Source organism: Lepidochelys kempii, chromosome 6 (genome assembly GCF_965140285.1).
Source record: "Lepidochelys kempii isolate rLepKem1 chromosome 6, rLepKem1.hap1, whole genome shotgun sequence".
In the NCBI taxonomy this organism is placed as follows: domain Eukaryota; kingdom Metazoa; phylum Chordata; order Testudines; family Cheloniidae; genus Lepidochelys; species Lepidochelys kempii.
The window spans coordinates 106,337,106-106,363,096 of NC_136385.1; the positions used below are offsets into that span (position 1 = coordinate 106,337,106).

At 41.4% G+C, this 25,991-nt stretch overlaps 1 protein-coding gene across 10 annotated transcripts in view; it reads right to left on the minus strand.

Annotated features, from left to right (window-relative positions):
• Positions 1–12,856: 12,856 nt before the first annotated feature.
• SYNE3 (spectrin repeat containing nuclear envelope family member 3) overlaps positions 12,857–25,991 on the minus strand; it is a 96,356-nt gene continuing 83,221 nt past the window's right edge. For 9 of the 10 annotated variants that reach the window (XM_073349571.2, XM_073349569.2, XM_073349570.2 and 6 more), the window contains one exon: positions 12,857–25,986. In XM_073349571.2, coding sequence (XP_073205672.1) covers positions 25,789–25,986 — 198 coding nt within the window. In that variant the 3' untranslated portion in view covers positions 12,857–25,788. The remainder of the gene's footprint in view (positions 25,987–25,991) is intronic. The other variant, XM_073349572.2, reaches the window with a different exon arrangement.

Genomic DNA, 25,991 nt, shown 5'->3' on the forward strand with positions numbered 1-25,991 from the left:
TTTCCTCATCTTTGTTACTGATTTCTTGGACAAAGGGGCTAGATACCTCAGCTAGGGTAAATCAGCATAGCTCCACTGAGGACCCAGAAAGTTTTATTTTGTGTATTGTAGTAAGGGTGTGATCATAGACCCTCTGAAATCAATAGCAAACCTCCCATTGATTCCACTGGGAGCAGGCCCAAGGCCTCTGACTCTGGAATAGGAAACTAGCTCTAAAAGGAGTTCGGCTTCTGCCTACTAGAGTAGATTTTGCACAAAATACTAAATAAGCAGAGTCCCAGGCCTAAATGCATCCAGAAATGTGATAGGAAAAGAAAAAGAGAATCCACTATTGCTCAAAGAGCACATTGGAGCTACACAAGCAGAAAATGTATTGCTTGATAATGGATATCCTTTTGGCAGGAATATCTAGTAAATCTACAAGGTCATCAAAGTTCTGCAATAGTGGTTTTATAATGAAGAAAAAACAGTAACTAGAGCCCCACGCTTTGGGAAGGTAACAAATCTCTCCTTGCTTTCAGTTTCAGATTCATTCCCTTTTGAATCTCTGAATCCTTCACACTTCTTTTACATAGAAATTTCCTTCCTCCCTCCCTCTTCTTCCTCCTCATTTTGGTAATGATAAAATGTGCCTAAAATTGTATGTCTGAGTCGAATGATTTAATTTCATTTGTTGTGGTATGAAGAAAAATGAGGGAAGGATGTCAGATGCTTCAGAGGTGTTCTCACAGTTGCAATTGCTCTTTCATGTCACAGAAAGTGGAAAATGAGAACTCCATCCTACAGATTATTTGCAACATCTTTTATTCTTATAAAGAAAACATTCCAACGATACTGTTTTTTCTTTTCTTTTGCTATTTAAAAGAAAAGGAAAAAAATAGGAGCTCTGTCTGACCAGTTGGAATGGAAAGGGATCTGCATTACATGAGGGAGTTTAAATACATGTGCGATGTAGGACTTTTAGTGTAGAATAGAAAAGTAAATATAAAGATTGCTCAGGCCCTATAAGGGCCAAACACACATAGTATGGATGGCTTCCCTCAGTCATAGTCCAAATTAAAGGTATTAACTTGACTTCATACCCAAAGCAAAGATCTAAAATAAGGCTCATATCAGCTATGTCCCAGAAAAGAATTAGCCAATTTCCCTTCCTGTTGGTTCTCTACGCAGCCCTGCCCCTCTGTCTCCTGTAACACCTTCCCCATCAATGTATAGACAATGATTAGGAAATCAGCTGCCTGCTGCAAATGAGGATCAAGTGCAAATCCATCCCTGCTAGCTAACAGAATGCAGGGATGGTTGGCAATCTGGGGCTGTGATGTAATTTATCCCTCCCAGAGCTAATGTGGGGATCCCCTCATCGCATGACATAGGATCTGGTTGTTTTGGGGAGGTTTTTTAAAAGTTCCTTCTTCTCCTCCTAGGACAACAGAAAAATGTTACTGCCTCACCAGTTTTCAAAAGGGTCTTCTTTCTGCCTGTCTGCCTGTCAAAAAAGGGAAAGGCAGTTAAATTCTGAAGTTAATATGCCAAACATGCCTTTGCTACTGTAAGTTTGGAAATGAATCCTTTGTTTTTCTGCCATGTGTCTCATGCCCTTGTTTACTGTTGAACTCTTCAGAGAAATTCAAGGTACAGTGGTCAAATACAGAGGCTACTTCTGGCACCCAGGCCAACAACAATTCATAACATCATCACTGAATAACCAAAGGCTCGGTTGCACAACTCTTCCTCATGTTGGCAAGTACTTAGTGACATGAGCAGTCCCAGTGATGTCTAAATACATGCTCACGAAGGTGAATGAGGTTTGTGCTACCTAGCACTAAATTAAAAAGGAAAAATAAAAGAACCCAAAGGTAAACATAAAGCTTCTATTTCTCCATAAATGGACTTTGTTAATTAGAGTCAACAATCTCTTCCGTGGTAACGGAAAGGTCCTCTCCTTTAAAAAAAGTGTTATGGGTGGAGCTTTCAATTATTATCTGAGCACACTCTTCAGATCTGTCCACACAGTGGGTCAGTGTACTCTATGGGGGGGTGCGATTTCTTAAAGCACACTAATACATTGTGCATTAATTGGTCTCTTAGACTCATAGACTTTAAAGTCAGAAGGGACCATCTTGATCATCTAGCCTGATCTCCTGCACATTGCAGGCCACAGAACTTCATCCACCCATTCCCCTGTAATAGATCCTAACCTCTGGCTGAGCTACTAAAGTCCTCAAATCATGATTTAAAGACTTCAGGTTGCAGAGAATCCACCATTTACACTAGTTTAAACCTGCAAATGACCCATGACGTATGTTGCAAAGGAAGGTGAAAAGCTCCCAAGGTCTCTGCCAATCTGATCTGGGGTGGGGTGGGGGTGGGGGGAAGAATTCCTTCCCAACCCCAAATATGGTGATCAGTTCAACCCTGAGCATGTGGGCAAGACCCACCAGCCAGACACCTGGGAGAAAATTCTCTGTAGTAACTCAGAGCCCTCCCCAGCTAGTGTCCCATCACTGGTCATTGGACATGCTGCTAGATGTCGTAGATCGGCTACATGCCACTCTAGGCAGTCTCATTATACCATCCCTGCCATAAACTTATCAAGCTCAGTCTTGAAGCCAGTTATGTTTTTTCCACCACTAGACCCTGCTGGTGCGCACGAAAGGTTCCCGAGTGCGCTTTAATGCAGTGTTGTTTGAAACAATACTAGTTAAAATTCCCGATTTAAAATCACACTAGGGAACCTTTCGTGTGATTAACGCAATTAACGCACAACACATTAGTGCACTTTAGAAATCACACCCCTGCAGAGCATATTACCTCACCGTGTAAACACATGGACCGATTCTTTCTCTCCGTTACACAGTACAAATCAGGGGTCACACCACTTAAATCAACAGAATTACACCGGTGTAAATTTGGTGTCAGAGAACAGTGAGGCCCTATGAACTCTAGCTGTCACAGACATTGCTGGCCTCATACAAAGATGCTGGCTGTAATCAAATATCATGTTGTGTGGAGCTGAGATAAAGCTTTTCTCAAAATAGGTTGAAAAGAGACACAATCTGATTGCCCAACAAAAGTTTCCAACTTTATGCTGCAAGGGAATAATAAACATGCCACTTTTTTTTACAACAGTACTTGGTGTGTAAATTTAGTGCTTACGGATGGTCCAGATTGACCAGCTGTGGAGACTGAGGCCAATGGTTTGTCCACAGAACAGGTAAAGCACAGAAAGTGGCCTTGTAGGCTTCCCCCTGTTGCTCTAACAATGTGCCCCAATGCTTACCTAGAAGGACCAGTTGTTTGGGTTCATTGACTAGGGCCCATTCAGTCCTTGGCCTCTCCACTAAGCAAAGGTACTTACTGATGATTTTTGTGGGGTGGCCATTTAATAATCCAAATTCCACTACACTAGACATAAAGAAAGACATGTTTAAAAAAAACAAAAAACATGAAGGAGTCTAGCTCACTAGCGGGTTGGGCAGGGAGATAAAGACTGAGACTTTTATTCCTAAAATCCCACCAAGTCGCCATTTTTGTCATGGCAACGATGAACAGCAAACCTCAGTCCCTTTAGGGCACTGGTTTGCATCGCAACCTTAATGAAAAATGACTTAGCTTGTCATGTTGCTGCTCTGAAGAAATCATCTTACAGGATTCTCACTGCTGGGTCTTAGCCCCCCACTGAAAGACTGGTGAAGCTCCCAAAGTTTTTACAGCTTATGACCATTAAGCATAGTGGTAACAAGGCAGAGTGTGAACCAGGCCCACTACTGATGGTCACAAGCCATTCCCCAAGCATAAATACTGCCCTCCAAATGTTCCAGTCAGTTCTGATTGCCTGGCTGTGTGATCATAAAGCCTCCCAGATTCAGTGAGAGTAGTAACTGACAGCTGCCCAATAAGAAGCAGATTATGCCTCTTGTTATAGGAGCATTCTATAAATGTATAAAGAGATGTTAATTAGAGCTGGTCAAAACTTTTCTGACAGAACGTTTGTTCCCTCAGAAAATGCTGATTCAATAGAATCAAAATGTTCTGCAGGAATGCGTCAATTCTGTCAAAACTTTCAATGAAAACCAGGCAAGCAAGCAGACTAGCTGGCTGGCCAGCCTCGCTGTCTGGATTCCTGCCAGCCAGCTGGCTAGCAGGCAAGTTGTCAGGTTACCTGGGCAGCCCAGTAAGGCAGCTGCCCAGTGAAACAAGAAGCATGGGGCGCAAGCTGGCTGGGAAACCAGGGGGAGTTGACTACCTGTGGAGGTGGGCAGCCTGGAGAAGGAGCTGCCCAGGTAGTCAGAAAGCCAGCCGTCCAGGGAGCAAGCTGAAAAACTGCATTTTGGTTCTCCCAGAAAGACATTTTCACACTTTATCCTCCCACAAAAATTTTCACATTTGTGGCCTTTGAGCCTGATTTGAGAGACGTTTTTTCACAAGTGGGAAATTCCTCTTTTCAGCCAACTCTAATGTCAGTGTGTCTCAAACCAGGCCCTGCAAAAGAGAAGCACCTAAAATTAGTGGATGCTTTTGAAAACCTGAGTTCAAGGTGGGAAATCCTGACCCCAGTGAAGTCAATGGGAGTTTCACCATTGACTTCAGTGGGACCAGGATTGCACCCTAAACGATTTATCCTTGGTCACAGAGGATGTTTTTGGCAGAACCAGGAATAGAACCCAGAGCTTCTGACTCCCAATCCACTGCCCCAACAACAAGACCAGCATCCCCTGAACCGTTACCGCTGGGTCACTCTCCCTTTGTGCCAGCACTACACTTTAGATCATTTTTAAAACCTTTCCTTCTGGTTCAACTGCCACCTCTTTGCTGCCACCCCTGTGCTCCCCCTTTCCCACTGATGCAAGATTTCCACCTGCTGCTGCTCCACATTTCCCTGACTTCTTCTAGAAAGCTGTCACTTCATTTTTCACACACTCTCTTTTATTATCCATGTGTAAATGATATTATTCCCACCCTCAACTACTTGTCCCTTCCATTTATTTCCATTCCTCCTTTTCCTGACATGTGCTTCTATGGACCTATGCGTGATTTTTGTTCTCCTTTGCATTTTACTTAAGATATCTGGGGAAAATTTGCTGCCTTTTCACATAGTAAATGGCCTCTCTGAAGTTTCTTAGTGTTGTCTTAGGGTGTTGGTTGTCTCTCTCTCCAAAGACCCAGGGTCACCTTTGCTAGTTTTGTAAAAAAGCAATGTGCAATAACCAGAAATGGGAGAGCTGATCTAAGCAGTTTTTATTTACTCAAGGACATATTCACCATGTGACTTTCTGCAGGGATAGGACTGGAATGCAGGTCTGCAAGGTGCATAGTGGCCAACACTTCTGCAACACTAACCAGCAGCTCTGGTAGGGCTGGGTGCATTACCACAGACTGTGGGGATAAATTTTACGGAAAGCCCACCTCAGAAGGTCAGACTGATGGTTCCCTTGTCACCCCTGGTTAGCCCAGGCACGCTATTTAAGTCCAGGAGAGGTTCCAGGAAGTGTCTGTGCAACAAGTGGGCTCCTCTGCCAGATGAGTAATGGACCTGCCTCTTGGACCCCTGACCTTGACTCTAACTCCTGGTTCCTGATTCTGGCCGCCGCTGCTCTGACCACTAGGCCAGTGATTCTCAAACTTGTGTACTGGTGACCCCTTTCACATAACAAGCCTTTGAGTGTGACCCCCCTTATAAATTAAAAACGTTTATATATTTAATACCATTATAAATGCTGGAGGCAAAGCGGGGTTTGGGGTTGATACTGACAGCTCACGACCTCCCATGTAATAACCTCACCACCCTCTGAGGGGTCCCAACCCCCAATCTGAGAACCCCTGAACTAGGCCTCATTGCCCAAGTCCCAGTTGTGAGACAGCCTCACAAATGATGCCCATGTTCAGTCCAAGTCTACCCTACACACTTTTGCTGACATAGCTATGTCAGTCAGAGGGGTGCTGAGGTGTGATTTGTGACCGACAGAGCTGTGCCAGCAAAATCCCCTAAAAGAGACATAATTAAACTGGTAAAACTTTCGCTTTTGCCAGTATAGCTTATCTCGCTCAGAGTAGCGGGAATAGCCATGCCAGCAAAAGCAGAGTTTTGCTGGTACAAGCTGTGGCCACACTAGGAGTGCTTTGCTAATATCGCATAGTAGTGTGTGTGTGTGTATGTATATACATATATGTGTATGCATAGCTATACCAACAAAGCCTTCCAAGCGTAGTTCAGGCTGGAGAGCCATAATAGCCTTTAGCCGTGAGCTGCTGTTTATAGTCGTTTATTCGGTGTATACAAGGGGTGGCCAAAAAAATTTCAGCGGGGAACTGCCTCTTCTTTATATGGAGATGTTGTCCATGATAAAAGTAATAGTGTAGTATTATCAGGAAAAATTCTGCCCTCAACTAAACACACTCAGTTCCCATTGAGTGAATTAAGGATTATGAGTCCATATTTGAGGTTAGAATTTGGACCAGCAATACTTAACAATTCTATCTGAGGTTTTCAAACTACGTCACCAGCATAAACAGCTGAAGCCTCATAGCCCCCCAGTGAAATGGGTGTGGTAAGTATTGTTTTTCCCATTTTGCAAACTTGGGTATAGAGAGGTTAAGCAGTTTGGCCAGGATCATGCAATGAGTTGTTTTGACACTCAGGCGCAGAACCCAGAAATTCTGATTCCCATAATCCTGTGCTGATTGCACGACCATGCTGAGATGATGCATAATATCCCATCAGAAAACAAGCCAGTTTAAGAAGACTGGTCCTTCCAGTAAGGCCAGATCCAGGGACTCAACGCCAAGCCCAAACAGTGGGCATCTTTGCAAAGATGGGACTGAAAGGGAGAAGAAATTCTCCTTACTCTCCAGTGTGGGTGCAGAGCTGCTCTGTAGGGGTTAGTTCAGCCCACTGCAGGCCCACACAACTCTGCTGCAGGATCCTCTGAATGGCTCCTCCAAAACCAAGACTCCTTCTGTCCTCTGCACAGCAGAAATACACTGACTCTGCTGTCAATAGGTCCTCCACAACCACAGAGTTGGGGGCCTGTTTTGCCCCTTAGTGATATGTTCATAAATGAGTTACCGTGACTCTTTACTATTTGAAGTCTATGATACTGGATAATTTAACTCTGAGATTTAAACAACTGTAATATTGGTTAGTCCAGAACGTTATCTGCTGGCTGCATAGGCTAGTGGAGGGGCCACTGACCACTCTACTCTAGTGGGCTCTGGAATGGCCTTATCTCTCTTACACCCATGGCTTGCCACCATGTGAGACAAGAGAATGTCATGTTAACAATGGGGAAAAGGAGGAGATTGGTGCGTCTGTCTTGCTTCCCTGACTCCTAGCACCAGTGTTACAGAGCATGCCTAAGTTCACAGAGGCTGAAGTGAGCACTTACAATTGCCATGAATTGTGGAGATTTAAAAAAATAAAATTCAAAGAAAGTATAGCGTGGCATAGTGGTTAAAGAACAGGAGATTGGAACAGTCCCTTTAAATGAAGGTTTAGGAGGCACAGCTGGGCAAAATCCCCCTAATCCCCACTTTCTGCTCCCTTTCGTCAGTCAGTGTTTTGGGGGTGAAAGGTCCCCTCTTTGCAGACATGTTGCTGCATAAACCAGTTTTTAGACAATGGCATTTTTTTCCTGTTCTTCTGTGGGACAACTTTATGAAGAAACACTGAGGTCCCTGGTGCTAAGCCCAAAACTCTTCAGTGGGTACCCGAAGTTAAATGTTATGTAAACACCATCCTCATTAACTAGTGTGGGCTGAATTAATTCCTGCTGTAAGTCCATTGACCTCATCGGAATTACACCAGGGGTGAATCTGACACCTAAGCCCACACAACTAATTGATTGTTCATGAGAATGCGTTACTAATTACAATTTCCAAAATGTTAAGTGTTAGGAAAATACTGAGAACATATTATATATTGTAGCTGCTATGGTTATAAATTAACATGCTCATTTCAATTAAAGGTAGAAACCAAGTATCTGTAGAGGCCCTCTTCTGGTCTTATGCAAATCAGCTATGGGCTGCTGGTAGTTGGAATGCAATAGATGAAGAAAAAAGGTAATCATGACCTTTCAGAACTGCTCCATTGTGACTGAAGACTAACTTCCCCTTACACTTCCACATTATCTGCAATGAAATTTCTTCCAAGCTAAACAATTTCAGAAGACTGATTTCAGGAATGCAGAAATGTCTGCTTAATTTCAACCTCAATAAGCCCACATTGCAACTCATTCTTAATGTATCAAAGTTAAATGTTTTAAACATTTATCTAGTTGCTATGGCTTTGCCTTGTGCATCAGACACTTTATCCATCAGACATGACAACTGAATAATATTTTTTTTATTTTCAGACACAGGTCACAGATTCTCCTCATCATGCTACATTTTCCTCCCTGCCCTTTTGAGCTTCCTGGAAAATCTGTTCTGTAATACTGCGGGTACATGAATTACTGTCACAGGTAGCCTGTAGAGATTTCATACCTGCTGCAGTTCATTTATCCAGGAATGAAGAAAAACCCTTGTCTTCCGTGGGTATTATCAGTGACAGCAGATCGGACACTCTGAGGCTTGCTTGCCCTCTGTGCTCTATTGATTTCCTAAATTTTTATGACTCATCATTTACCATTCTTGGATTGAAACAAACTAAAAGTAGTATGTTCAGTCCCACAGTGCAAAGGATTCCCTGCCATGAACTGTAGTAAGGGGTTACAGTCCATTTTTATATTCCTGCCCTGTACTGTTGTGGTGAGCTGCTAAATAGCTGCTGTGTTCCACTCCAGAAGTGGCTGCATTTCAGTGGTTAATAAAAAAATCTCATGTCACAAGGGCATGTTGAGACTTAATTTGTTAAAGTTTTCAAAGTGCTTCGAGGTCCTCAGATGTAAGGTGCTACAGAAACTGAAAATATAGTTGATATTAGGACAATGGAACGGCCTGCCCAGGGAGGGTGTGGAAGCTGGAGGTTTTCAAAAGGAGGCTGGATAGCCATCGGTCTTGGATGGTTAAGACACAACAAATCCTGCATCTTGGCAGGGGGTTAGACTAGGTGACCCTTGCGGTCCCTTCTAATCCTATGGTTCTATGATTCTATATTAAATTAAATATGTAAGATGCTGTGACTGTGTCCTGATCAGCACAGGCCAGGCTCCTACTGAAAGACTTGCCTGTTTACAGCCTATCATCAGGGTTCTCTGTTCTTGTTTAACACCCACCTCTGCCTCTGAATTCAGTCTGATGATAAGCAGTCAGGAACTGTATATCTGATGCATCACATGCTGGGGGATGGGGGGTGGAAGTTCTGTGGATTTATCCAATGGGTGAAATCTGACCCAATTTTTATCTATATATATTTATATCCACACCTACACTTTATCTTTCTTGAGGGTAGGCCTTGTGGGATGCTTACTCTAGCTAACTGCTGAGAATAAGACTTGACAGCATACCTTACAAAAGTTCAAAGAAAGGGTAGCATGGCATAGTGGTTAAAGAACAGGAGTCAGAGGAGTGGATTCTATCCCAGAATCTGCTTTAGATGTGAAGCAAACATTGGACAGCTCACTGAGGCCAACTTTTTCAAAATTGGGTGTCTAAGGTTAGGCTCATGCAGCCAAACTTAGGCCCTGATCCTCCGACGAAGTCCATGCAAGTGGACCACTATGCCTCTACGAAGCCCCCTGTGAAATCCAAAGGCCCCGGGCAGGGGTTCCACCTCAGAGGCAATCACTGTAGGATTAAGGTCTTTGACACTGGAAAAAGTAGCCTGATTTTCAGCGGTACCCAAGCAGCCACATAGCCAATGAGGGGACACTTTCATCTAGATGCCTAACTCTGGATTTAGGTATCCCAGCTTTGAAAATGTTGGATTTAAACTTCCCTACCAGTTTCCTGTTCTGTAAAATGGGAAAGACACGACTTACTTACCCCACAGGGGAGTTGTGAAGTTTAAAGAATCAATAATGGTGAAGTGCTTTGAGATCCTCTGATGGGAGCAGCTATAAAAGGGCAAAGTGGCAGTAATAGCGATTGAGTTTCCCAGCCATCACAGCAGGAGACAGTCTTGTATATAGCTGACAAGCAGTCACCGTCTGCTCCCTGTCTCTGTTTGCACTTCATCAAGTTATCTTTTTGCAAGCGAAGAAATCCCAGCTGATTAAACAGCACATTCATCATCTGGATTTTTCTAGATCGTTTTCTATATCAATAGTGTAATAAAAATCCCACCTCAAAAGTTCATGGAGATCAGCTCTATCTTCCACTCAGACCCCTAGAGGAGCCACAGCAAGACTGGCAGTGAAAATATACAGCTTATTCATCCACAGTGCCAATCAAAGAACATTAAACAAAAAGATTAGTTCTGCTTTTATTTGTTTGTAACATGAAAAGCATGGAATATTTAACAGCATTGTAATGAATACCAGATGGGAATAATGCTCATTTTAAAGACACTGTTAACCACCTCTCTTCCACACTGCTCAAACAGCCAGGCAAATCAAGCAGCCCATTAGAACAATTTATGAACTTCTGCTGAGGGAGTTCTATCAAGAGGTCCACTGCTAATACAGTGCAACCCTGATAACATCTGTTAGGGTTATTCATTGAAGAGGATTATATTACAATCTTTAGTAATAGCAATGAATGCTACAGTAAAACCGGATGAGACTTCAGTTTCATTCGCTCCAGCAATGTGTGTTTATCAGTGTTTTTCGGCAGTTGGAAGCTGAGGCTGCATTCACGAAATGTTGAGAAATGAAATTCAGAAAGCTTGAAATATTAACTTAGAAAAAAAACCCCTCTGTCTTTAATCTCTGCTGGATGTAATACTTGCCTCCTACACATAGCACTGGTATGACTGCAAGGTGATTTCCAGAGTGAATACACCTTAAAAATCACCCCCTCTTAACTCCCCACTGTTGGTTTTTATTTCATTCAATATTTATCATTCTGTAATCTTGCTCCATTTTTTTCTAATTTAATAGGTTTATAATGATGGCTCTTTTTTCCCTTAGTATTACCTAACCACATCATGAGTGTTCAGATCCAAAATTACATCATTATACTGGCAAGGACTTTTGTACAGTTACAATCCAGTGCTCAGGCATTAGACAAAGAGGAACTACAAAATTATTTTTTTGACCATTCTGTAAGATCCCTAGTGACTATGAGCCACATCCTCAGCTGGTATATATCAGCCTAGCTCCATTAACTTTAATGAGGCTATGCCCATTTACACCAGTTAAGAATCCGACCCTCTTATTTTTATTTATTGAACTTGCCACCTTTCAGTGTTATGACCTAAACAACAGCCTTTGTCCTCTTGCAGCGGGGTAACTATCTAAAGCAGGTGTTTCTGCAATAATATCCAGCCTATATATTTATAACTGCCCAGGATACTCCAGTGGCCTCTAAAACCATTTACAGTAATTCTCATTGACTGCATCAACTCCCACTGATCAACTGCAGACTCCACTGCAGCCTGAACTTGGTCAGCCCACTACTCACTCACCCATAAAATAGTGTTTTTCCTTTCAAGCCTGTGAAAATCTTGTGCACGACTCTCTCCTCCCTTCTAGAAGTAAATTCCCTGCATTAGACAGCAACACAGCGGAAGGCTCCCCAGTTTTATTTGGCTGTTTCAGAAAAACTAGCCTAACATAGGCCTATCACCTTGAAAGGGGCTCCTAGGGGCTTGGCCACACAAACTCTGTTGGTGCCCCCCTAAATTAATAACCCACAAGGAGCATTATATTGCAGAGAGAAAAGCTGTTAGTAAGGGTTGCAGCATCATTTGTGTATTGATTTGAGCAGCCAATACACCACGGTGATATAATCTATAAGTCACCAGGGTCTGACTTTCCCAAGGTCACAGGCCTGCCTCTATGTTGGCATGATCTCCCATCTACTGTTGCTGGCACCTCTTAGGGTAGCAATCACAGTGCTCTGCATGACCATTGCACTACTAAGTCCAGCTGAAGAGTTTAAACTTGCACAAGTGCAATCTTATGCCTTCTCCCTAATAACCTTGTGTTCTCCAAAATACATAAGGACCATAAAGGGGTCACAAAGCCCTATGTACAGATCACCGGGAGTTAAGCAGCACCAGGAAAGACAGCGACCATCCCAAAGTTCATCCCAACACATGACTTTTAGGCAAAATATACAGAGGGGCTTTCCTACTACCAGAAAATAATTCTTCTTTGGAGTTCTTCAACTTTGATGCTTCTGGCAGACTTGGTCTTGCTAGAATTCAAGAACGAAATTGGCAATTATTTGGTTACTAATACTATTTCTGGGTCCACACATACCACAATGGTAAGAGAAAGAGGAGTAAAGAGTATAGTACATACCTAACTATAGCAATGCTTGCTTACTTACACAGATTAGACTGAGAACTAAACTTTGGGCAGAGAAGGAATTCCCCTATATCCAAATATATTGTGTGTGTGGGCATGGTTTCCCTCTCCTCTGGAACAATGAGCAGGGATCATCATTTGGGACCCTTACAGAAAAGTTCCACAGTGTCCTGTAGAAACTTAACAAGATTTTGCTCTTTCTGAAGATCCTGCGGAATTCTGTAGATCCTGCAGGGATATAATTTTCTAGTACAGTACATTTGCTAGGACGGTCTTAAAGAAAAGTTGGTATTTTCTAATAAGGGTTATGAGTTTAAGATCAACTAGCTGTGCTCAGCACAATCATTTATTTGCCTGCAGTGTGTGAAGATGATAGGAAAGGAGGCAGCAAGCACTAGCAGACATTAGTCCTTCCTACCTTGTTCTTCTGTGTTCCTAGGACAGAACAAACATACGGATGGAAAGAATTAAAGGCAGAGAAAAGAAAACACAGAATCACCCCAGGATAACTGAGAAGCCCTTAAAAAGAAAATGTATTTATTTACTGCATTACAACTGCAACACACAATTATTTTCTCCTTTAAAAAAAGACGGGCAGTAAAATATTCCAATTTTACAGTGCAGTTTAACATACAACATAGTACTTCATTGATAACAGTGACAAGCATAAAAAAAACAGTCACATGGCAAGAGTTGCGAGTGATAAATTTCCAGTCCCTTTATCTTTATTGCAGACAGGAAAACCACCTCATATTTTATTGGTCATCAAATGTTTCAAAATACTGGAGCCTTATCTTGCCAGGTGCTGAGTCCCCAGTGAAGTTCTGCAGAATCAGCCCACACTATGTGGGGAGATGTATGCTTAGTACCAAATTGTGGAAGTATTTTCTAGGCAATAAGCAAAACTCTTCTCTATACACTACACTGTGAATCATTTAACAACCTAAAGCCTCACTTTCAGAGATGCTGAGCACCCAGAGTTCTCACTTACTTTAACGGGAGACAGGGTGTCTCAGCGCTTTTGAACAAGTAGGCCACTTTTGCATATTCTGAAACATTTTCCTGTAGATTTCTATCGCATTCATCTGTGCATGGGACTTCAGTTGATTTCATCTGGATTCCAGCAACAGAACAAATCCAGACGATACAAGGGAAATCCATAATGCACAGAAGAACATAAAATTTTGCCCAGAAATGGTCAAAACGTAACCCACCTCGCTACTTAAAAGGCCAGAGGCATTCATTAAGAAAGGACACATTTTGTGTCTCTTATTCACCAGTTACCTTACTCTTAACGGGACCAATGAAATTCATGGGGCTACTTGTGGAGTAACATACTGCAAAGTGCGAATAAGGATCATAGAATTAAGCCCCAAAAGACTATGGTCCCATTATGGAGTCTCCCATAATTTCCAGGGAGGGTTGCTTAAGAAATGTTACTTTACCACAGTCATGGGTTCTGAATGGGCCAAATTCATCTCTCTACATATGATGGAGTTACACTAGGGATTAATTAAATCAAATAATCTTTTGGGTTTTTTGTTGTTTTTTTTAAAAACATAAACAAAGCCAGGCTCTTGTTACTGAAATTATAATTTTATACACTGTCATACATAGGCAGCACCGAGAAGCCAACAGCTTCTTTTGATCTGTCTGGAATGTAAGAGGATATTTCTGAAGACAAGAGTTTCAAAACTACATGGAATTCAGTAGAATAAATATATATTATTTCCAAACACAAAGCAAGAGGCAGTTTACAAAAATACTATTGTCACAGTCTTTCTGCATCAAATGTGAGTAAGAGTAAAGGATTTGAAAAATTAGCATGACATTTCAAAAGACCACAGGTTTAATAAGAAAATAGACTGGTCCACATTCCCTGAATTAAGCCAGAAAGGTTAAGGAAAGGTCCAAGACAAGGAGTCTGTCTTGGACTTGATATCAACGGTGATAACTTGCACATGTACAGTGACAGCTGTTTGGCTCCAGTATTGTTTACCTTAGTAGAGAGCCTAATTTATCACAAATGTATTTAAAAATCATAAGTTACATGACAAAAGTGGAAACGGTCCCTGCAATCTGAGTACTTGTGTTCACACAACCGAAAATTAGCTATCCAGTTATTTACTTCTCTCTCTCTCTCTCTCCCTCTCTCTCGCACACACACTCTGTATCCTAAATGTTACACTGAACAGCACATGCATAAACAGTTATTAATATCAACATTAGTATTAGAGATGTTTTAGAGATGTATATGAGAGATGTTCATGCTCTAGTGTCTCTTACACTTGTTTTGTACTTGAATATTAACATTTACAAGTGGACCTGAACTGCAAAACTGGGACCTGGGTTCCGGTCTGGATTTCAAACACTCCCACATGGTAAGGCATTCAGATCTGGAGTTCTCCTCCAGCCTCTTACAGTGATTAGGGTCTGGATCTGGACTCAGATTGTGAACTATCCTAAAATTCAGCTGTGTTCAGGATTAGGGATCTTGTCTGGCCTTTTATAAAGTCAGGCCCTAATCATGGAAGTTGGATCCAGATTGAGGTACAGATACCAACAATTACATCTTCTACAGTTCAAGAATGTTCAGATGTTGGCTTCCAGTTGATCTCTAACAGCAAGTGGAAAATATATCTAAATATTTGTAGATCTTTTAATTTAAAAAAAACCCCTCAACATTTAGGGCCTAATTAAAGGAAATTTCAGTAAACCAAGTTGTTCGTATTCAAAGTTTTGGGGAAATACATTGAATGCAAGTGTAAATCCCATAGTTGTGCTTTCCTTTTAGTTGTTGTTTTTGGTAACACTACCTTTTCAATGCATCCTTTCAAGGGCTCTAAGCAAATTACACTTACACTTTCTTCCTACAATTAAACAAAGGTAGCCTCTATGTGTGTGTGTGTGGGGGGGAAGTAAGCGAGATGGAGTGGAAGTGAGATGGGAAATGTCCACAACCCCCTTATGATTGGGCCCAACACAGCCAACTGGTTCTAGAAGTGAGGACAGGTCTTCTGCAAAAGTTTTGTGCACTCTGGCAAACAATAATGCAACTTCCATTCTTAGTTGCACTTTTTAATGTCAATGAGATGGTAGGTTTTATGAAAGTTAATGTCAGAGAATTTTCACATGCACATTATTGTTCCTGCAAATGTTTCATGTAGGTCCCGTGCACCCCAGTAAACAAATGAGGAGGAAGTAAACTTCTGGAAATATAGCTGTGATGTTTTTCAGAAGGAAACCTCTCTCATGGAATTATACAAGAAACTAAGAGAGCACAAGCTAACAGAAGGGCTTCCAGTCAAATATACACACATATGACTTAGAGACACAGAATGAAAACATGAGAATATATCATGACACATCCAAATAGCTTCAGAAACACAAAATGCTCAACCCGTGACTCTCAGGTAAGACTCTTAAGCTATGTCTACACAGCAGCCGCACAGCCTGGGTAGACAGACACGCACTCGCGGGGCTTGAGCTAGCATGCTAAAAATAGCAGTGCAGACATTGTGGCTCTGGCGGAGAATCATGCCACCCACCTGACCTCAGACCCAGGGAATCAGGGTGGCTGGAGAACCGGAGCTGCCAACTGAGCTGCAATATCCACACTGCTATTTTTAGCATGTCCCAAGCTGAAGCCAGGCTTATTCCCAGCTGAGAGTGTAGCCATACCTTTAAAAGGCCTGATCTGGCATGGTGCTGAATGGGAAGGTGAAGGCAATAGGATTGCAAGGGGCTCAACACCTCATGGGATCAGGCCTGAACAGAAGAAAATACTGAAAACTTGTTAAAATATATCTCTAACCTTTCCTTGCTTCATTTTAAAACAAACACTTTTCTTTTTAAAGCTGCACTTGAAAATTACACTGATGTGGAATGTCGTCTTTCTTCAAGCAGTACAATTATTACACTTCCTCTTATACCCAGATCACAGTAATGGCTAGGCTGTCCTTGCAGAGTACAGGGATACACATATGTGCAACGAAAACCAAGTCTGTGGTGTTTTACTCTTATTGGAACTGACAAAGGAGACATTCAGATTTTGGGGGGCCCTATGTTCTGAAAAATAAACCCTCCAAGCAAGAATTCTAGATAGAGGAAGACATCAGCTCCAGGCCAGAAAAAAAGCTAGTAATGGCAGGTAGGGTTGGAGCCAGCTTGCATCTTCCTCTGGCAACGTTCCTTCAATATTGTCTCTTATTTTTCAGAAATGGTTTGAGTTCATTTTTCCAACGAACAAAAGGGCCAAAATAAATGGCTTGCTGCAGTGGTTGATAAATGGTTTGTTAGATCAGTTTGTCAAAAGTGACCATTTTTCTGTTTGAAAAATACCCCAGCTATTTATGATGTATAACTGTGTCATTCAAATGTCCCAAGGGGCTCAAGGGCATGCAGACCCAGACTGCAGAGCACATGGTAGTGCTTAGAAAGTCAGGGACAAGGCTGGGATAACACAGCTGAATTTGAAATGGTGGCCCTCCCTTTTCTGATTAAATGGCACCTTTCTATAGCTAATAGCTGAATTATCCATGAATGCCTGCTTAAAGGGATCAGAATGAAGGGGCTTGGGCAGGTTATTTGTAATACAAACGGCGTGATGGCTATTATTATTAGTTAAGCGCTGCCAAAAACACTCTGATCTGTATAAGACACAAGTGCTCCAGTGTGAAAGGCAGATTAGAGAGAGGGCAAGATGTCCCGGGAGATCCAGAGAAGATCATTCATTGAGATCAGAATAACTTAAAAATGTATCAGAATAAAATTCTAACATGGGTGATGTTTGAGGGGCTTGTAGCAGAAGTGGGTCTGTAGGAGGAAGCTGAATGAGGAAAGGGGGAGCAGAGTACTTTGGGGTTGGGAGGCTATTTCAAGCATGGGGTGGCATGAAAACAGGCAGGGAGAAGGAGTGAGTCAGTAATAAAGAGGTCAGTGAGGCAGGGATTGTTGACACAGGGATAGGCTGTGAAGGGGTTAAGAAACTAGATCGGAGATGTAGCCTTGGGCACAGTTGTGCAGGATGTGTAGGTGAGGAGGAGCTATTGAAACAATGCATGGCAGGAGATATCCAAAGAGTGGGTGGGAGCTACTGGCAGGCGAAAAAGACAAGTTTAACAACTGCACTGTGGACTGACTGGAGGGGACAGTTATGGGAGCAGAGGAGGGCAGACAGGAGAAGGTTGCAGTAAACAAGGCAAGAGATGGCCAGGTCACTGATAAGTTATCAGGCCAGGAAGGAAAGGTCAGATTTTAGCTATTCCAGTGGGTGAAGAATTAACATTAGAGAGAGTTCAGAGAAGGGAGATGATGAGAATGACCAAGGGCATGGAAAAACTCACATGTCAAGATACACTGAAAAGACTGGGAATGTTCACCTTAGAAAGGAGACAAATCAGAGGGGACATAATAAAAAGAAAAACAACAAACAGTCCAGAGAACAGAGATTGAACGCTTTTGTTCTCCTGGTCATGTAACACAAGAACAAGGGACAGTCAATGAAAATGAAATTTGTCGTATTCAAAACTGAAAAAAGCAAATACCTTTTCACACAACATGCAGTGAGACTTTGGCACTCATTGCCACTAGATGCTATAGAGGCCAAAAATTCAGCATGATTCAAAGAGGGGCTGGGCATTTGTATGGATAACAAGAATATCAAGATTTATTATAGTTAATACTAACAACAATTTTGGAAGTGATATAAAAATATAAAAAGTGATAAATATGCTTCAAGATGTAAGACACTCTCTAATTATTAGGGATTGGGCAGAGACTTCTGGAGCACATGGTGCTGGCCTCTGCCAGAGAGAGGATATGGGATAAAATCAACCTCGAATTTGATCCAGAATGGTAATTCCTATGTTCCTGTGTTCCAGCACCTAGGAACCATTATGTCTTTTGAAGACATAATCCCTCCTCCCACCTCCATTGGGGTGCTGCACCTCCTCCAACACAGCTCAGCCTCCCCAGTGGTCAGTACCTGTCAATTGCTAAAATAGATTAGGTAACAATGGTTTGCTTAGTTTGAATAGTATTGTAATTACAGTGGTGCCCTTTAGGCTACCAGTTGTGTTGGCATATTCCTGATAAACCCTATTCTTCAGGGAATGCTGATAACTCTTCTACAAACACATGGTCTGGTTTTCAACTGGGCAAACCAAAGAACTTAAAAACAAATAAAACAGACTGCATGCTAGATTATTAAATCATATTTGATATTTTGGGGAAACTGATTGTTTAGGTTCTTGGATTTGTTTTATTTTAACATTGTACAAGTGCAAAATGAATAAAGAAATGGCATGTCTGTGTAACTCAAAAAGTCCAGTGATTCAAATAAATAAGCGTGGTTAGTCCAAGACATAATCAAACTTTTTGAATCACAGTTAAATATGGTAGAAATGTTAAAATTGGTTACTGAATGGTTCACAGTGTCTGTGCAAAGTTATCTACAGTTTTTTTAACAGGCAGACTTTAGAGAATAGCCAAGCACCCACAGCTGGATTAACACAGTGAACCGTAAGAGCTCAGAGCAGGTCAATGATCTGAGAACTACGAAGAACTTGCCTGACTTCCCCCAGCAACCCTGGAAGGAGCCCTTACATTTAACTTGGTAAATGTGTTTTCAGCTGCAGAATAGTAACTAAACCAATGGACAGTAAAGTCTACAAAAGCAGCTATTACAGCCAATACAATATAATAACACATAACCAAAATCCATGCATGATTTCAGTCAATAAATTTCAGTAAATCTGAGTAACTACCTAAACGTTTTTCAAAGGTGGAAATAAATATATCTCCACCTGAGCCAAAATAAATATTGAATATGAAATGAATGTTGTTGCTACTTAAATTTAGTCCTTAACTATTATCTGGCAATTCCCATGATTCCCAAGCAGCAAGAAAGACTTTTCAGTGCCACCCACTGGTTTACAGAATTCCTTTTGCTCCCTTTAATTTATTTACACAACTGAGTGTGTAACTCCTATCTCCTCTTGAAGTGCTCTTGTAAATCTCCTTCACACCAATGGAAGTTCCATGCACACACCAAGTACAAAGTATTTAATGTCCTAGACATGATCAAGCTGAGTAAATTCCTGAGATCCCAGAGCACCAGTATATAACAGAGCTGGTAATTATTTTGTCTAAAGACACACTATGTAGATATCTGCAATAGTCACTTTTTGGAGAAACTGGTTCTCTTCTGAGGACATCAATCAACTCCAATGATTAAGGATTAAGCTGAGATGAATAGTGATTCTAAGATCCCGGCAATTTACGCAAAGTGATCACTGTATAATGATTAATTATGAGTTTTATTAATTAGGTTATTCGCTTTATTTTCAGCCAGAAATGCTTGACTATAGTAAACATAACAGCCAGGCAAATAAGTTATTATGTGGCTTACAGATCATGATAGCTCTGCAATCTTGGTGTTATCAGGAGAATATTACTTTTGTGTGTGTGTTCTTAGAACATACTTTTTCCTCACAAAGAGCACTGGAGAGAGGCTTATATAAACAGAATTTAAAACAATCTAAATTGCTGGTTGGAATCAGAGAATATTCTATAAATAGGTATGCAGCCCAATAGCAATTCTCTACCTCACTGTACTGCAGCCATGGAAAAAATTGTTGAAAGCGTCTGGCTACAGAATCAATTACAATTCGCAAATTAGACTGAGGCTTTTCTCCAAAGGCTGGGGCTGAAGTCTGAACTTGGAGTGCGTGGAGATCCTACTAACTTCCCTGCATGAGCAGCTGAGTGCAGAATTTGGCTAGTTGAGCCATAGTTTCAAAGCGGTATCATCTTGGCCCATCAGATAGTGGATGACATCTTGTATGCTAAAGAACTTTGGTGCATGCAGTTTTGCAAGTATAAAAATGTTTACTTGTCAACACATAGTGAATTTGGATGCAGCCTGACTAGTCAGGTGCTGGTCTGATTTGCATGTGCAAATAATTCCCAAGCTCAAATGTATTTAATTTAAGGGCTACAGCTTTCCTTGAAGGTACTCTGACTCTGGATTAGCTGTAAACCCGTCAGGCAGCACGAGCACTGAGGTTTGGCCTCTATCTATCTATTTTTTTTTAATAGGCATCAGCTTTAATACAAACAAGGGGAAGTACTTTTCCCACACAATAGCAAGTTAAACTGTGGAACTCATTGCCATGGGATGTTGATGGCCAAAAGTATAACTGGGTTCAGTGAAGAAAGAGATAAAGGATAGGTCCATCAATGGCTATTAGCCAAAATGGTCAGAGATGCAACCCCATGCCCAAGGCAACCCTAAACTTCTGACTGTCAGGAAGGGAAGATGAGTGGATCACTCCCAACTGCCCAGTTCTGTACACTCCCCCTGAAGCTATTGCCAGGCATTTTAAGTATACTGCCAGCATTGATTCCATACTGTGTCCGAATCTGAAGCCCAACTGTGAAGCATCCAGGTGATTGACAGATGTCACAGACAGAGCTGTGAATAACTGATTTTTCAGGTCAGTGGCCAAACAAAAACAAAAAAAATTCAGGTTTACCCAAAACACAACTTTTTACTTTTTTGGCAAACCAAACATATTGAAGAAAATATATTCAGGTAACGTGAGGTTTTTTTTTTTTTTAAACCTTTAAATATTTTAAAATAAAACTGAAGTAAAAGTCAAAATGAAAAGCTGTTTTGATTCAAAATGGCAAAATGTTTCATTTCAAAATGTCAAAATTAAATATTTTGACTTTTTCAGAATTTTTGTTTGTTATTTTCTACTGAAAAAAAATAAGTGAATCCAAAACACACTTATGAAAAAGTATCAGTCAAAAAGTTTTACCCTGCTCTAGTCAGAAATGATCTAAGAGTTTATAAAAGTTAGGACAAGAAAAATGGTGTGCAAAAATGTAGACAGAAATCTGTACCTAAAGTTTATGAGACTGCTCTTGAAACTTTGTTCCTTAGGATGCATTTTATAGATATTGGGGCCTATTTCCTTCACACAGGAAACCAACGAAGTTCTGTGAGGGGGAGAATTGAATCCGCTTTCCTCTACCATTATTTGAGCTTCACATCGTAATAGCAGTTACACTCCAAAAAATCAGTAAGGCAAAATCTTCTCAATTAAATTAAGAAATGAGGGAAGATTGGATTTTTTTCTCTTTGAGGCCCTCCCCCCCCACCAACCCACCCTCACACCACAAAGAACCTGATTTACATTTTTCTTACACCAATGTAAACTGGGAATAACTCCACTGAGATAAATGAAGTTACTCCAGCATAAAACTGGTGTAAGAGAGAAATCTGAGCCTAATGTTTGAGCTGATTTCCATGAAAAACAGAGAAAGATTCACCTCTGCTATGAGATATTTGTATTGCTTAGTTTGTTTACAGAAAAACTCCAAGATTTACAGCAGAGATGTTAAAGAATAAATTAAATGCAAAACCCCAGTGGCAAAAGTGTGGTTCTAATTTAGATTTTTTTTAAACCTGCCCCAACATTGAAACTTTAAGGTGACATGGAATTTATTTTCGTAAGACCCTTTGCATGGAAATAATTTCTTTAATGTCCCCTACATTTGTATTGCCAATGCTTGTAAGATCCACTGCTGAACTCAAAAACAATCCAGACAAGAAAGGCCGGTGCCCAGAAACTCTTGGGAGATTCTGTAATTTTCATGCAAAAAACCTGACCGTTTCCTCCTTGATCTTCACCTTAACTAATTTTTCCCACTTGTTATAATTCTTTTTCTCTCCTGCCTTTCATCCTGTTTTATTTAATTTCCTGACCACAACACCCCTCAAAGAAGCAGAAAGTGGCTATGCTACAAACACTGTTACATCTCTATCCTGCCCCATCCCCCTTCTGGTTCTTTGTACACATTGAAATGGTTTGAAACGGAGGTGGGAGATGCACATGGTTCAGAGCTTAGATGATTAAATCCTTGCTGCACAGAGCAGAATTTGCATGGCTCTTGAACCAGCTAACTGGGGGAGAGGAGGATGTGTCTCTCTCTTCTGCTGGAAATAACAGTTGCAAAGAAGGAATTCATTTGCTGCATCACTTGTGAATTATAGTTCCTTTCCACCTGTCTACTTTGCGAAGGAGGACACAGCTTGATGCCTTTCTTTCCTTCCTGTTTATATTTAAACCCCTTATTTGTCTTTCACAATTTCCTCTTCTTGTCACCTTTCTGCTTTAAGTCACCTGTCTCCTCTCTCTTCTCCTAGCTCTTAACTGCCAGGTTTTAATCGACATTGCTTCAGATCCTCCTCTGCTCCTCCTTCTGCTGCATTTCTCCCCTCTGGCTCTGCCTACTCATGCATTTTTCCTTCTAATTTCCTAGTTGACTGAAAAATGTACAAAAATAACTGTTTCCTTTTTTTTTGGAGCTGATTTTCAAAATTTCAATGCCATTTTTCATCAGAATTCCTAAATTTAAAACATTTTGACCAGTTCTAGCAATGATCTCACTCCAGTGTAGGTGGGCCATGAGCAGCAGCTAGCCATTTGACCACCTTGTCCTCTCCACCTGCTCTGAGGGGGTTAGACAACATGTTTGTTAGAACACCAGTATTCTCACTGTATTAGAACTCCCACCTTTGCTGATCCTGGTGTCACTGCAACTGCAGGAAGCATGAAGAAAAATGATTGTGTAGATAAGACCTCCCTGACAGTGAGAGCTCTCTGCAGGGGAATGGTCTCCTCAGAGAAAAGGTAGAGGCCCCACCACTTGGACATTTGAAATTAGACTGGACAATGTACAATGGGAAATAATCCTGCATAGGCATAGAGATGGACTAGATCAGTGATTTTCAACATGTGGTCCATGGACCACTGGGGATCCGTAGACTATGTCTAAGGGGTCCACGAAAGGTTGCTGTTACCATAGGACATTGGCTTTCAAACTGTGGTCCGTGGACTCCTTGGGGTCTACAGACTATGTCTAAGATTTCCAAATGGGTCTGCACCTCCATTCAAAGATTTTTAGGGGTCTGCAAATGAAAAAAGATTGAAGACCACTGGACTAGATGGACCCTAATAGAGATTGTTCTTTACATTCTATATTCTTACTGTTCGTGCCTTCCTTTTTCAGACCCTATTCTTTCTTCTTCCACCTCTCTTCTCTAACTGCACCTACCTTCTTACCTCTCTCCCCCCACTGCTGCCTATTCCCTTCTATTCAGAACTCCTCAATATCTTCTCCCTCCTATGCTACCCTGTCCTCTCTTCCCTCATTTCCTCTCTTTATCAATTTAAAAAAAAAAGACTTTGGGGGAATCTCAGATCTAAACTTTGTTGTTTCAGCTCTTCATAATTATTGACATAGTAGGCAGAGGCAGCACACAACACACAGTCAACCTGTGGAACTCTTTGCCAGAAGATGTTGTGAAGGCCAAGACTATAACAGGGTTCAAAAAAGAACTAGGTAAATTCATGGAGGATAGGTCCATTAATAGCTATTAGCCAGGAGGGGCCGATGGTATCCCTAGCCTCTGTTTGCCAGAAGCTGGGAATGGGTGACAGTGGATGGATCACTTGACGATGACCCGTTCTGTTCATTCCCTCTGGGGCACCTGGCGTTGGCCACTGTCGGAAGACAGGATGCTAGGCCAGATGGACCTTTGGTCTAACCCAGTATGGCCGTTCTTATGTTCCATGTAATCACCATTATACTTAATGGAATTGGGTCTGTAGTTAGTACATAATTTACTTCCAATAATGTAACATATGTAACGATGGGCCATATTCTACCTTTTATTTTGGCACAGAAGTCCCATGTATTACGATAGGGGATTGGTGTTTTGTATGCAGAGTAGAATATGGCAGGATGTAATGAACCTCTTGTAGGTTTTATGGTACAAAAAAAAGTGAGTCCCACCTACAAGTCTACAGTAGTGCGTACCCACTATAGAATTGGTACGATTCTGTTTGGAGAGAGACAAAAAGTCAGTTGCCACTACCTAGAATTCAAATTTCATCCGAAGAAATCGCCAGGCCAGGGGAAACTAGCTCAGATTTTTTGACTGACAATCTGATGACTATGCCTCTGAGGATAAAAATGAACAGGAAAAATGGGGGCGAACCAAAGAAGTGCCGCAAAGTATTTGAAACAATCCCCTTTCCCGTCTTTGGACAAGACGCAGGCTCCCATTAGGTAAAACACCACCACGAAATGGTTGTTTCCTCATAATAACACTGTGAACTGCACTTCCATTAAAAAGCATATTGAGCGCAGACATTCCTGTTAAAAAAGAAGAGCTGATGAAAACAGGCCCGAGGCTAGGTAAAAGGATGACAATCCTCAGTGTCCCAGACCTCAGCCTTTTTAAAAACTTGTAGCACAATTGTGCTTGATGCAATTACACCATGTCACGTTTTGTTAGCAAACCACTGACATAACGCCGGCTAGGAAGGAATCATGTCTACTGACTGCATTTGTTAATGTATTTCTGCGCTTTGGCCAGTTTGTATGCTGATGCTGAGACAAGCTACATCGCATTGTCCAGATCATGTGGTCCATCCCAGAGCAATTTCTGTGCCAAAACCATTCGTGTGGATGATCTTCATAGTTTAAAAGGGGGGGGACAAGATCATATTTTTCTCTTTTGCACAGCTCACTGCTACACAGAGCTTTGTATACTGAAGCTGCACAAAATAAAATAAAAATTACAATTTGGTTTAGAGTGAGGTTTAGAAAAATGCCCCATTATTTTCAGCTTTCCTTGCCTGGTTTTACCTCTCTGACTTCAGGAGTGACAGAAGACAAAGCATTAGAAAAAGTTGGTAGACTGTCACAAAGAGCATTTGAATATACTATGGGCCTGGTCTCACACCCATGTCAATGGAAGTTTTTGCATTGACAACAGTGATGACTGGATCAAGCAATAGAAAAACTAGCTACTAATCCCAAATAGAAACTTCCCCTTTTGCTAAAGCCTAATGTTAAACAGTGTATTTAAACATGATTCCATTGCATCTCACTCTCAGAGACAATTTTTCCTGGCACATGATTCCACAGAACATCCCTTATTTTCTCACACTCACTTTGATTTCAGTTGTAAACACCAAGAACTCAGTTTTTTAAAATATCTGCTATTCGTTGCTGAACAAAGGCAGAAGCAAAAATATTGCAGGATTAGAGCAAAACAGTGGAGTTTAGATGTTTTTCATTATAGTTATATACACACAAAATATATATATATATATATACACACTCATAGTATAAATATATTCATATACTATTGTAAAAATATTAATTTAGCTCTAACTGTTAATACCTGATTTATATGGACTAACCTTATACGGTGTTTATTTGATGACGTTTCCAGTTAATCTGGTGGCCATGTTAGAAGCCCTAGATTTAGAGGATTAGCAATAGTCAAGACACCTAGGAAAAAGCAGCCTGGATGTCTAAGCCAGTCACTTCTCGCCACGTGCCTGTAGAGGAGTTAAGTTGGAGGAGGGCCTTCATATCTCAGCATCAAGTTGAAGGAGCGGGCAAAGTTGTTGGCAAGCTTGCAGCTGTGGGTCTCCTCCACCAGGGGGAGCAGAAACGCCAGGAGCAGCAAGAACAGCAGGAGTATCTGCAGCGGCAGCGCTGCCCAGCACACGCGGTGCAGGAAAGGACACATCCCCCCTGGACGTCTCTAAA